Here is a 14375-nt window from a genome sequence, read left to right on the forward strand (position 1 = left end):
GAAATCCTTTGTTTGATTATTTCCTGTAAAATGCAGTAGAGGTGTACTAATTCATTTGGGTGTTCTGCTTATCTGAACTGGGGCATCCAGCTGCACCATCTTGACAGTAACTGCCCGGCAGTAATTCTTTTACTAATCTGAACTTCCCAATCATCATGGGAACTCTCCAGTGGATATATTGGAGCCGCTTGCAAAACTCTTTCTGAATTAATGGCTTGTTGATGTCAAATGAGCACATGATGGAGGCATGGAGCGGGGCAGTCACAGACTCCAACTGGCAGGGGACGTACCAGCAAAGCCTTTCACAACACATCTACTTCTAAGCAGAAAGGAAAGTGAACAGTGTTGGTTAGCAAGAAAACATCATTATTGTTTATTTTGGTTTAAACAGTAAACAACAAGAATTTTCCATGGATCATGAAGATAAAAGTATATAGAACTAAAGGATATTTCTCAATCTACAAGAGGAACTAAGAGCAGTATTTGCTCTTTGTTGTTTACACTCACCACAACCAGAAAGACATCCTGACAGAAATGTCAACAGACAATACTCCTCCTACAGCCATCAGGAAGAAAATAATTCACATTTAGAGGATTACTTAGGGCTGATAATAGCCCCCCACTTGGGCATATAATAATTTTTTCTCTCTCTCAGAGAGTAATCCCAAATCACTACTCCAACCCAAGTGAGCAGATCTTCATTTAATTATTTACACAGTGAAAAATGAAAATTTATCCAGCTCTATGGTCTACTCCCATTCACCCAATCCCACCACTTCCTTTTCCATTCTTTTTTATTTCTTTACAAAACTTTACAAAAATCAAAAGGGATAATAGAAATTTTCTCTTGCACTAAAAACATTCACAGCCCTCCCTAAAAATACATCATCTTCTGCTTTAGAAAATTAACTAGCATTTGCTTGAATAGAACCACATTGCTTTAAAAATCTGATTGTAAAAATAAACCTTCCAAGATGGATTAATTTTACCCCCGAAGTGCCTTGACCTTACAAAGCAGTATTTTCATTTTCTTCTACTCCATTGCATTATAGGGAGCACATCTTTTCAAAGCTTTGACTAAAATAGTCCTTCCAGAAACTGACTATTTTTAGTACTACCTTCACACTTTACTGCAGTGACAAACACCCCTATTCAGAGAGCAGAAAAAAGAAACCCACATGATTTAAACATTTTTTAGTAAACAAATTTTGTTACAAATTTTAATAAATCTGCTTCCATCTTTTTCTTCTACTGACTTGGATATATTTATCATGCATAGCTTTTTCCTCATATTATAGTAAAACAATTAATTTTTTTTTTACAAGCAGAAAAAGGAAGAATCCTGGTGCCATTCCCAACTTCTCTAATTAAAATAAATGCAGTAATACAACATATGGAAAAACTTTTTTTAGCTTCTAGCTCTCAAGGTTTTGCTGACAAGATAAAGAACAAGGTTAACCCTATTTCAAGTTTATCACAGACGTGTGTGTGTGTGTGTGTGTGTGTAAGGTAAAGGGACCCCAGACCACTAGGTCCCATCGTGGCCGACCCTGGGGTTGCGGTGCTCATCTCGCTTTATTGGCTGAGGAAGCCAGCATACAGCTTCCGGGTCATGTGGCCAGCATGACTAAGCCACTTCTGGCGAACCAGAGCGGTGCAAGGAAACGCCGTTTACCTTCCCGTTTACCCGCCGGAGCGGTACCTATTTATCTACTTGCACTTTGACGTGCTTTCGAACTGCTAGGTTGGCAGGAGCAGGGACCGAGCAATGGGAGCTCACCCCATCATGGGGATTCAAACCGCCAACCTTCTAATCGGCAAGCCCTAGGCTCTGTGGTTTAGACCACAGCGCCACCCGCGTCCCCTATATATATATATGTATATATATTCAAATATCAATTTTTGATGATGCAAAACAAAGGATTCATTAGCTTCAAAAAGACTCATGCAAAACTCCTGGGAAACAGTACAAGATTATCCTTTTTTTAATGAATGAATAGAGTAACAGAAATAGTGCAACACAGAAATGTTTGATGTACCACAGTAGCTTCCAGCTGTAATGCAAAGTTACAGAGCTAAGTATGCTGTTTATATTGCAAGCTTGCATATATTTCTTTCAGATTTTGCTAGTTTACTTGTATATGACTTGTAGTTTAAGGAAATGTTCTTTCTGTGCTTTATACTTTCTATTCTCTTTCCAAGCCCAACAACACTGGTGAAGGGGGACTGCTGCCCACACCTGAAGAGTATAGGGGCCACTAGGACAACACCAAATGAGCTGTAATCCCCCTATTGCCTGAAGGCTGGCCAACATAATCACTACAATGGAATATTTAACTCACTTGAGAACAGAGCTCTTCTATAAAACTTTAGGCATTTTATTTCCAGAGGCAGCAAGAAGAATGCACTAACTCTGGTTCAGTAAGTTAATCAGTTAAACATTTCTTGTCTGCGCTAAGGCTTTAAAATTAATTTGTGGGTCAATCAGAATTAATTTTATATCTAATCAATTGTTTTTGAATAATTTACCATCCATTGTGGGAAGGCAGAATCCAAATTATCAATTAATAAATGGAGAAATTGACTTGGAATAGGTGAATAATTGATTGGGGGGGGATGTTTACAGGGGAGCAGTGGTCACGCCACAACAGACAGAAGAGGACTAACAGCCAAAAACACAGAGGGAAAATAAACTACAAAAGCTTTGAATACACCCACAGAAACACTAGAACAAACACAGGGATAGAGGCATACCATTCACACACTCATCCAACACTCAAGACTCACATTTCTAAACAATTAAACCAGGCCAGAAAAGCACAAGCAAGTTATAGGTCTGCTCCAGGCAAGGCAGGAAAAGGGAGTGATGTTTTCCTGCCTCCAAGCAACAGGGTTGCAGCCCACTTGATGTTGTCCTACTCAATAATACACAGAAGCTTTGATTCACCTGTGGAGGTCCACATCTCAGCACTGTGAAATCCTCCAAATATTCAGTGGTTTGAATATGCAAAGCATTCCCTGTCACAGAAATACAACAACAGTTCCTGCTCATATCAGAGCTACATAGAGCTTTGCAATATGGACTAAGGGTATATAATTATTTTGTCTAAATGTAAAGCAGCTTTGGGGAGAATATATCCCCAACCTTGTAGCACAACATACCTGGGTCTGGATTCTATTGAGCCCTCGAAACCAGAGGATTTGCCCACGCCGAAGTTCTCTTTCCGCGTGGTCAATTTCTTCTACATCTTCATTCATCTCCTCTTCGGGCGCCTCTTCTTTTAATGTAAGACCTCCTGCCTCCTTTAAAAATTTTAGCCTACTCGTTGGGATAGTTGCAATGACCTGAAAGTAAGTTTTAGAATTATGCCATTGAGCACTGTTTGTAGAGAGTATGTGAAGATCTTGTCTGTATTAGACAAACTACAAGTTTAATTGAGGACAAACAAAATATATATTGTCATTTGCCAAGGAATTCACATCAGCCCAAAGATCTTTGATGGATGAAGTACCACTCTACATCTTATGAAGCAATCTCAACAGGCAGGGAAGGAGCCGGTCCTGGGTCTACTGCCTCATCAGTAGTTCCAGGTGAACTGCAGGGGGGGCAGGCAGATAGGGGCTTTGTCTTGAGGGCTCTCCAGCATAGCCTCACCCCTCTTTCCTTCTACGTGCTCATCCTCAGGTGTCTCCTCCTCCTCCTGGTCTGAATCAAAGAGCTCAGAGGGAAACAGGACATGGGTATTTTGTGTGAAATTTGTCTGGATTTTTTTTTTTAATTAAAAGTTGCAGTTTAATATGGAAACAGGATGGAACAAACCTGAATGAAAACTTGCAAAACTGGCATGGACTGGAAACAGATCTATAGAACCCTCATTCCAACCCAACTAATACGAGCCAATGGAAACTGCTCATGGCATTAGGCACTCATTCCCCTACCAGCTTTTTGGCTAGGCACAGGAGAGTCTAGAAATCTCTATGCAGAGACCTGGAGGGGTGTATAGACAGAGAAACTTTTACAGATGATCTGTCCATGAAGATGTAGCTGGCATTACATCCTTATCTCATCACATTTTCTTGGTAAAACATTGGAAGAGGGAGAAATCAAATATTATTATCCACAGAAGTGGTTCTCTGAGTTGTAATGTATAACATGCCAGTGAACATTCAGCCTGAACAGGCTGTTTTGTGGGCACATGTGCTGAAGTTCTTTAAAATAAATTAGGGCTCCAGGAAATTGTGCAATCACTGTGCTGACCCACAGGGCACATCTGAAAGAAGGCCTTGGGGCATGGGAAATATGCCATCCTTGACCCTGTGTGGCCAAGCCCCCATGTCCTGCCCTCAGGGATCTGGTTGACCACTGTGGGGAAGAGGGAGCTGGTGTAGAGAAGCCTTTGGCCTGATCCAGCAGGGCTCCTACGTTTTCAAACTTTCCAGCATGACTGCAATTCTCAATACTGGTTTCAAAGAGTAAGAGGAAAACTGCAACCATAATTTCAAGGGGGAGGGGAATTCAAAAGTGTAAGTACCTTACAAGTCACCTTGTAAGTGTGAGTTTTAGAAATATGAATTCCATTGAAAATAATGGACTTCTGCATTTGAATTCTGGCTCATTTGCTTTAAAGTGTTTTGTCTTTACTGTACATGTTCTAATTACAGGGTGAACTTCTCTGCCTTTCTTGGAACTCATGTCCCTGTCAGCCTTTTCTGGTGAGGACATTTTAGGATACAGTTTAACAGCGGATAATATATGAAAGATATTAGGAAATGTTAGCTTTCCAGCACAGTTGCAAGTTTTATTCAGTATGTTAATTGTCATTTGGAAGTATTTGGGCAGAAAAGCAGCCTGGAAATAGTAATATAAATGAAGCAACTAACCTTGATTGAAATTCAGAAAATTTGAATTTCTGCCAAAACAGGGTTTTCTTACTGTTTGCTGTAGGTGATGAAAGAGTCCTGGGCCATTCAAGAGCCAATGTTTTGTGGTCATTAGACTATTAGGCTTAAACTGTGGAGACATACCTCCTTATTATGTAGTTTACTGTGGGCCTGACACACACTATCAACCTCTCCTACCTCACAGGGTTGCTGTGAGGACAAAATGGGAGGAGTCTGTGTATGCTGCCCAAGCATATTTGAGGAAGGGTGGGATGAAATAATAAAATAAAATAAGGGTCCATCAACCATAGGCAGCAATGTGAATCTCACAACCACAAAGGGATTCAGAGTGCAGCCTTCATTTATATTTCAAACCCTAGAAGAATGTGAAGCATTTACATGCTTTACTGAATTTCATTTGACGTCAGTGACAATTACATTTTTTTTAAAAAAATACTAGACACGTCATTTGCAACACCCACCTTTAATATATGAATAAAATTGTTTACACCACAATCCTTCTGCATGTGTCCTCAGAAGTAAGCACCACTGTCTTCAGTGGGATCAGGGCCATCTTACCCATAGGCGCTAGGGGTGGGGGCACCCAGGCACCGGACTCTCAGGAGCGCCAGGCCAAGAGTCCGGGGCCCAAGAGTTGAGTCTGGGGAAGAGCCCACCCATTGGTTGGAGCGCTGTGGCGGGCTCTTCTGCTGCAGGTAGCTCTGCGCTGCGAGTTTGGGGGCGACCGAGCCAGTGAGATGCTGAGGTGGCTGGCCAGCTCCGCCCTCCTGCGCACCTGGGACTGGGCAACCTGGGGGGTGGGGCGCTGGGCGGATCTTTGCATCCTGGCGCTGCATATGCTTAAGACAGCCCTGAGTGGGATCCCCAAGTAAGTGTAGATAGGATTGCAGCCTTACTATAAAATGTGTGATTTCCTTTTAATTATATAAAATAAGTAGTCCTTACCTGACCCCATACAAGTTCACCTAATCCAATAAACACACACCACATCCACTGGTCAAGCTCCAAAGGGGAACAGCTAAAAGGTTTACCACCAAACTGTACAATTACTATCTGCAAGGGGAAAGCAGAAAGAAAAATAAAAGGTGCAATTACTAATCAAAGAAGGGGGGAAAGGACAGAGAGATGCAAGTTTTTTGTTCTGATGCTTTTCTACAAGCTTTCTTTCCAGGTGTGAATGCTATCATTTATTATTTTACTCTCCGCTCCTTGTAAGAGGGTGACAGACGAAATATGAGTCATGAACAAATGAAACTGCCCACATATACAGGAGGGCCCTGCACGTCAGGTAAAGTTAGTCATGACTAAGACCCATTTAAAGCATCAGTGCAAGTTAGTCGCAACTAATTTAAACTCCCAGAGATGCTGATGAGACTTCATCATGACTAAATTTTGCTGGATTGAGGCTAAAATGTACCTATCATCATTTTCATATATACTCTACAACTATGTGTATAACTGCTGAGGGATCTTGTCAGAATAAGTGCAATATAAAGCCCAACCATATTTACCTATTATAGCTTTTGAACATATTACAATTACTATTACAATCCAACTATTACTAATGATAATTTATTTTCTTTAGACAGCATAAGAACTGCTATTCTGTGCTGAACACACAAATCAAATAATCGACATGGCTCAGAAAATTGAAAGCACATGCTATAAGGGCAAAATATTGATACTGGGAGATAATGGAGATTGATAAAGTTGTAAAGTGAGGATTTGGGAAAGAGAACAGGAAAGGTGGTGCAGACTTGTGAGAGTTGTCGACATGCAGAGGGCTGGGAGGCCAGCTGGCAAGCTCCAGCTTGGACGTCTCCTTCCATCGGCCCGTGCTCCAATGTAAATCAGCGACCCGGACTTGAGAAGCCAGGGCACACTATTAGCAGAGTGTACTGTGCACACAGAATAGGCGTGAGGCTTGTGAAGTCATACTACGGCTACAGATTTATTAATCATAAATCAGAACAAAGAAACATGTCGTCTCTCTCATGTCGGCTCAGAGAGAACAGCAAAAACATAAGCTATACACAAACGGAAGTTCCCAGCATACTGTGCTGGAATGTAAACAGACATGTGACACACAATTCCACATGCCTGTTCCTTAAGGTGGAATAGAAATGTCAACAAGAGTATGTACAGTGATTCAATAAATTCTTTGCAGAATAAACAAGTTTGGGAAATGGGAGAAAAACATAAAAGTGGTTGATCAGCCTGTGAAAAAGAAGGGACAGGAAAATCAGCACTTAAGCCTGTTCAGATAATAGTCAAGCAAAAAGTTGGGAAGAAAGAGTAGAAAGGTGGGGAGAGCCTTAAATGGAAGGCCCAAAACTTTGATGTTCAGCAAATGTGACAGTGCCCTAATACATAGACTTAGGTAGATGGTGGCATATTCAAAGCAATTACGCCGATTCATTTTATGGAGAGATTCTGGATTGACTACTGCAGACACAGACTATCAGAACAGATATCACCAAGGAAGAATAATATGGATGATGGTAATCAATACAATGGTAGAAGAAAAAGTCACAAGAACAAACAGTGACCAGAGTAGAAAAGTATGAATGATAACACAGCAAAGGATGAATTAGAAATATTGAATGGGAATAAGAAGAGAAAAATATGAGGGAAGTCCAGAGGAAAGAAAGTAAAGGAGATGGTATGATCAACAGTATGAAGACGCAGCAGAGAAGTGAAGAAGGATCACAATGACAAAGAGGCCTCACAAAATGGTAGGAAGAATATTTTAAAACCTGATAACCTTCAGTGGAGTGAAAAGAGCAAAATCTAGCCTGGAAGGGGTGAAGAACAGGAGAATAAATAGCCAAGAAAGCAACTTCTTATTACAAGGGAAAGGAGAGCATGAGAGGATAGGTGGAGCTGGTCAATCTTCTTGAACAAATTAGCAAATGATTTTTTGATAAGAAAGAGCAGAGGATAGACTGCAGAAGCGATAGAGCTATTTCACAGAAGCAAACTCAGGTTTACCACTGAGTACACTCCCAGAATGGCACCACTCACTTTGCTAGTAGAGGGAATCTCATGTCAAGAAGGTGGCAGCAAAATAAACGAATGCAGGTTTAAAAGTAAAATGTTCCCAAGGAAGCAATGAACTGTGAGGTAAAGGGGAGTTTCAGTCAGCAGGGAGACTTCCAGCAGTTTCTCATATGAAGGTGTGGGAACAGCACCTGGGACAAAGCTCTCAAAGTGTCCCAAGCACACCAGCCTAAGAGAAAATTGGGAAGGACAGCTGACCTCACATCACAGATGGACCAGCGGACACCTGGGGGAAAGGCAAATGGCTCTGCATTGGTAACACTGACTCCACTCTCCATAGACAGCTCTGTGGGGACCCTATCCTGGCTCCCACCTCAGCTGCTGGTCAGCTTCAGAGACCTGTGAACCATTCCTTATTGTGCTAATATGCAAACTTCTTTCTGGGATTGCAAGATCAGGTTACAGGTGTAGCTTGGTCCCTGCACACAGAAAACTAAACATCAGGGGAAAGCGTTGTAGCCTATTTGTCAGCCCAACATTAAACAGAGTTTTTATTTTTTTAATTGCAAGTGGGAGGGAACTGGGAAAACTGAACTCCTCAACTGAATTTCAAAAACATTCATGTTGGAAGAACCAACATAGTTTGAATATTCCCACCAGTCAGCTGCCTAGAGAGACCAAAACGGAAAGTGCCATGCCTGCTGCCGCCAGTGCCGCCTCTCAGCCTGCCCTGCCCCCTCTGCTGCAGGCAGAGAAGCAGCACCCACATTTGGAACCAATTCCAGGTGAGATCTCAGCCAATTTATACCTAACATGCCCAAATTGCATGAGCTATTGTGTGTTTGTGAGATTCCGTGTGATTTCAGCAGATACTGGCACCCCTTGTGGACCACCAGTGGGGTGCTCATGGGCTGCTGCTCCAGTTTGCCCAATGGCTGAGCCAGCCCCACTGCTACCATACAAAATATAACACTGAGCCTGAAGCTCCCCAAGGGGGGGGGGGAGGAATCTCATATATGTTCTGTGGTAGTTGTAACAGCAGCACTGCTTCACCAGTGTTTTAACTTCTGTTCATATTTACCTACCTAAAGTAGTTGTGACATGTTAAGAAGTTTTATTCAATATTCTCTCAAATGTTATTAATTGCTTGTTACATTTCATTTAGGTACATGCTAAGTTTCAATTGAGTTCATCTCCAGGGTCATCCCCCCCACCCCAGTCACAGCCTATCAAAACAGTTCAGCTTCCAATCCTCCTTACTCCTGTGGCAGGCAGAATCACTCCACTGACCTACGCTCGCATTTAATCCAAGGCAGGCTATTTCAGAAATACTGCTTTTGCTATCACAAGGCAGCAGAGTATCCAAGACTGGCTGTTAAATTTAAAGTGTAAGATATTTCAAAAAGATTGTGAAGAAGCATTTTCTCTACCAAATGAAGTCTGTCATCATGAGATTTATTATATTTCAAGATTACTTATTAATATACTTTGTATTGTGCTGTCTCAAAAATAACCAGACACATTTTAGTACTGCTAGGCCAATGACAAGAATTTCAAAAGGAATATAATATATTCCAGCTCCTTTGCTTCTTCTCATCTTCCTTCACATAATATGGCTCTTGGATTTTAGAAGGGGAAGAAGAGCAAAATGAATATATCTCCATAATATAAACAAATGAAAGGAAAAGACATAACAGATGAAGCCTTGAAACAGAAAGCAATAAATAGATTGCAGGATAAAAATAAGGGAGGATTGAACTGAGACAATCAGGAAGGAAACAACAGGAGAAAAATCATAACATCTATCTTAATGGTGGATAAATCAGCAGTTTATTTATACCTAACATGCCTTTGGATTTTCAAAGAATCTCGTGAGAAGAGGGTGAAGAGTTTACAGTGGAACGTGCAAACAATATTTTGCTGCGTTAACACTGTATAATGATTACCTGCACAACAAATGTGCCCAGTACAATAGTGCAAAATATAGGGTTTCTAAAGATGCCATCAAAAACATTCCTTTCACCATGGATTTTGCGTGCGTTGATTTCATTGAACAGCTGCATCATAACAAAGGTATTGAAGATGATAGTGTAGTGCTCAGAAGGCGGAGAGTGGAGTGGTGCATTCCTGCCACTGTCAATCTTGAACATTTTTTCACCTGATTATGAGGAGGAAACAAAAAAATAAATGAACAAAATCTAAAAAAACATTGTGGACAGTTCAGTATGCCATAGAACAATCATATCACCATGTCAGCAAGATAGCAGTCATAATAGCAGCAGTGACAGCAACAGTAACAGTAAATAACCAGTCATGAAGCTTTTAATTTCTATTTGCTACCGAAGTCTGCTGAGGTCCAAGACCTCCAAGGCTGCATATTTAGAAATGCCATCTGTTTCACACACAGAGCCAGCTAGACATTCAGAGTTGAGGGGTCTCATCGGATGAATGAAATGCTGGTGTTCAAAGAAGGACTTAAATTTATTAGGTACTGAGGAACATTATGGAGCAAGCCAAGCCTGTACAAATGAGACAGGCTCCCCCCTGAACTGCAATGGAACCAAACTGCCAATGATTTATATCAAAAAGCTTGCAAAACAGCTTTTAAACTCAATTCTGGAGGAAAGCTGAAAGGAATTGGGGAGCATCCAGTTCAAGATGATTCATTGCTCAGGAATTAAGTTGTAAATGTTCCAGATCATCCAAATGGGAATAGAATAGAACTTGGCAATAGAATACAGAAGAACATGACATCTGTTTAAAGATACTGAAGGTTCACAGGGGGAAATGTGCACAGAAAGGTCACTTGGAAAGGAATAAATGCATAGGTATTTATATGCTAATACTAGAAGCCTTCAAGCCAGAACTGGGGAGCTAGAGTGCTAATAAGATAATAAATATAATAGCCATGTTTGAATCCTGGTAGCATGAAGCAAAGCAGTATGATAAAGTAATCTCTGTATACAAACTCCATAGAAAAAACAAGCAAAGGAATATTATGTATGGTGTTGCAAGTGAGATAAAATGATTCTAATAAACTCCTCCATAGAACTCACAGAAATGAAAATACTAGGACCAAAAGTCCTTGAATTCAAGACATTATTTATCATCCATTATATTTATCATCCATTCAAACCAAAACACTGAGAATGATGTTGAGATGGAGAAATAAATCAGGGAGACAGTCTGGTAATAACATGTGACTTCAGCTACTCTCACATTGACGGGATAAATGCATATTCAAGTCCTGACAACAAGGCAAAACTTCTTGAAGCAATAAGTGAGTATGTCTTGAAAGAATCAGCAATAAAACAATTTGGAAGGGAAGCAATACTGAGAGGTGTTCAGAACCTGATGTGACTGTTGATGAAGTAATTTGGAACAGTTACTTCTGTGCTACAAAATTTAACATACACTGAAGGGGATAGTTACCTAGACTAGGCAACAGGGATGCTTTAAAAGAGGAAACTTTTCCAAATGAAGGAATTCATTGAAAGGAAGTTAAAAGGGAGAACCAAAAGGGTCAATTCCCTCCAGGATGTTTGGAGGTGATTTAAAATTACAATAATAGAATCTCAGCTGGAATTTATACCACAGTCCAGGATAGTTCAGGAAAGTACCAACAAATCCAAGAAGATGTCAATGTGGTTTATGAGCAGAAGCAAAAGAGCTATATAAGGCAAGAATAACAAGTAGAAGTGTTGCCCAAATGAAGAGAACAAGAAGCACAAACTCTGACAAAATAAATGCAAGCTGATGATAAAACAATTGAAAAAAGAATTTCAGAAGCACATTGCTAAAACCATTAAGAAGAACAATTAAAAAATACATACATTAGATGAATGAAATTATTGCTAAATGATAGTACTGAAAAGAAGTTTTACTGTGAAAAGTATTAGATCCACATCTGGATCACTTATTTTTGGGTAGCACCTGACTATTAACTAGATGAAATGTTATTTATTAAAATTAATGGATTGCAGCAAACAAAAGCATTCATTAATTTTAGCTTAAAAACTAACACAAGGAAAGAACTTGATAACAGTTCATAATGCATGATGTGCAGATAATACTAAAAGGCAAACTGAAGGGTACACTAAACATGGATTTGAATCGTGGTATTGGGATCCTCTTCAATTTTTATTTATTTATTTATGATCAGCAGCCACAGTGAAATTATATGAATCAGCACCACAACCTGGAGAGGATTAACCCTTTCACCTTGAATATTTCCTCTCTTTCCTCACGTTCTTATTCGCACCCTAAGCTGCTATTTGCTGCTCTTAGTGGGTAAAGAGAGGGCTTGTTGGGAATGAATTTTTAGCAAAAAAAAAAAAAAAAAGTATGGGAGAAAGGGTTAATTATTTCCCTCTGCACCATGGTTCTGATCTAGAGCACCCCCTTCCTATTTGCTATTAGTTTAAAAAAGGCAGAGAAACTCAATCATGGGCTTCAATGAAATATTTAGTGACACATGTAGTGACCCTAAAACCTGAGGGAATGAAATTAACAGGCAGAAAGTTTAAGAAATACAACGGGCGGGAAGTATTGTATCCAATACTTCCAGTGTAGACCCATTAAAGTTAATAGACATTCCTAACTTAAGTTCATTCCAGTTAATTTCAAACTGAGTTAATTGGATCCAAGTTACTTGAATGCAATCCATAATTTATAGAAGTTACTGCTACAACTCCGGAAAACCCCCCAACACACTGAGAGTATAGATTTGCTAGGGCTGCCATACGTCCATGGCAACTGTAGATTTGCTCATCTGACATTTTATATTTCCAGTAGAGGACATAATACACAAGAATATGGTGGCTCAGGAGGGTGTTACTTGGGGAGTATTCTTAAGCATTGTCAGCAACAGATGGCTCTCCCACCCACCCTAATGTTTGGCAATTCCCGAAGGAAACAATCAACAGGAGCACAAGACTTTGCTATGGAATTATATGGTTGCCATATTCAGGGCCAGGGAGGAATTTCCCTGCAGAAAATTGGGCTTGTCTGGAGATCTTGCCTACCTCATAGCCACAGTTTGTTGGCAAAAAAAAAGGGGGGGAGGCATTGGGTTGGGTCAGTGTGGCCGAGGGGCTGAGTCAGAACCATACCTCCATCTCCTCAGTTGAAGTATCAGGGTATTGAAGTCTCAGGGTACCCCATTAAAGTGTCCCGGGGGAAGACTTCTGTCTGAATGCCCAGACAGGGGCGGCCATAACGCCCCCCCCCCAAAGGCATGCTGGATGGATTGCCCAGAATTGATGCATGTCATTGGGTGATCCTAAACCCAGGAATAATTCTAAACCTGATGGAATAATCTTCCAGCAAATAGATTGGTTGATTCAGGATACACACCCAATGCCTATGCCAGAACATACTGACATCTATAATCAATAAAGTTGCGGCCAATTTGATCCCAAAATATTGTCTTCTATGAGGTGAAGTCCTACCACATGTATACAAGCCACGAGAGTAGCTCTGTGGATTGGATCGCTGAGCTAGTCTGTGTTCTTGGCAACGTGTTGTGTCACATCTACAGATCAAAAAAGGCATGGAAAGCATGTTTGAAACCCAAAGCAATACAATCCTGTAGTTCTACCACAGTTTGTTAAAGTTAGCAATAAAAAGGCTAGATAATCTTACCAACAAAAAGGAGGGTAAAAATGAGAGTGAGCTGGTACACAGCATGGCCCAAAATGTTCTTCATCATAGTACGGGAGATAAGGGGCTTGTTTCGGCCATATGGTTTCCTTAGCAGCAACGACTCTGTAGGAGGTTCCGTAGCCAGAGCAAGAGAGGCAAAGGTGTCCATAATCAGATTGACCCATAGCATCTGTACAGCTTTTAAAGGTGAGTCCTTAAGAGAGAAATTATAGAAGGAAATGTCAGTATCTTTGCCATGTCAGTATATGTGCTTGTTGCTCTTAAATATTTCTGCAAAACCTTTCCTTCAAGAAGGTCATAACTAAAAAGGTACCCCTGCCCGTACGGGCCAGTTGTGTCCGACTCTAGGGTTGCGTGCTCATCTCGCTCTAGAGGCCGTGAGCCGGCGCCGTCCGAGGACACTTCCGGGTCACGTGGCCAGCGTGACGAAGCAGCATCTGGCGAGCCAGCACCAGCGCCGCACACGGAAACGCCGTTTACCTTCCCGCTAGAAAGCGGTACCTATTTATCTACTTGCACTTAAAGGTGCTTTCGAACTGCTAGGTGGGCAGGAGCTGGGACCGTAGATGGGAGCTCACCCCGCCGCGGGGATTCAAACCGCCGACCTTGCGATCAGCAAGTCCTAGGCACTGAGGTTTTACCCACAGTGCCACCCGCGTCCCCTAAGGTCATAACTACCGGTATTCTAATTTCATTTTTGTATTCTCCCAACAACTCTGTTAGATGGATTTGGCTGAGAAAGTCAAATTTCAGCAGTGAGCAGGTGTTTGAATCTTGGCCTCCAGCATCCAAAGCCCATTTTCCAAACA

At 41.1% G+C, this 14375-nt stretch overlaps 1 protein-coding gene and 1 long non-coding RNA gene across 17 annotated transcripts in view; one reads left to right on the forward strand and one right to left on the reverse strand.

Moving 5' to 3' along the window:
- The window catches only part of LOC310757877, a 518075-nt gene that overhangs the window by 56588 nt on the left and 447112 nt on the right, over positions 1–14375 (forward strand). The gene's annotated exons all lie outside the window — the stretch shown is intronic.
- Positions 1–14375, reverse strand: part of ATP2B2 (ATPase plasma membrane Ca2+ transporting 2) — a 353226-nt gene that overhangs the window by 21262 nt on the left and 317589 nt on the right. For 15 of the 16 annotated variants that reach the window (XR_014545439.1, XM_083603273.1, XM_083603266.1 and 12 more), the window contains 4 exons: positions 13546–13759; positions 9849–10060; positions 5848–5955; positions 3163–3345 (listed from right to left, as the gene is read on the reverse strand). Coding sequence is in view for 15 of the 16 variants with exons in the window: in XM_083603273.1 (XP_083459399.1) it covers positions 3163–3345; positions 5848–5955; positions 9849–10060; positions 13546–13759 (717 nt within the window). In the remaining variant the exon portion in view is untranslated. Of the gene's footprint in view, positions 1–507; positions 557–3162; positions 3346–5847; positions 5956–9848; positions 10061–13545; positions 13760–14375 lie in introns of all 16 variants that reach the window. The other variant, XM_083603267.1, reaches the window with a different exon arrangement.

This window comes from Podarcis filfolensis (genome assembly GCF_964270895.1).
Source record: "Podarcis filfolensis genome assembly, chromosome: 2".
Classification (NCBI taxonomy): domain Eukaryota; kingdom Metazoa; phylum Chordata; class Lepidosauria; order Squamata; family Lacertidae; genus Podarcis; species Podarcis filfolensis.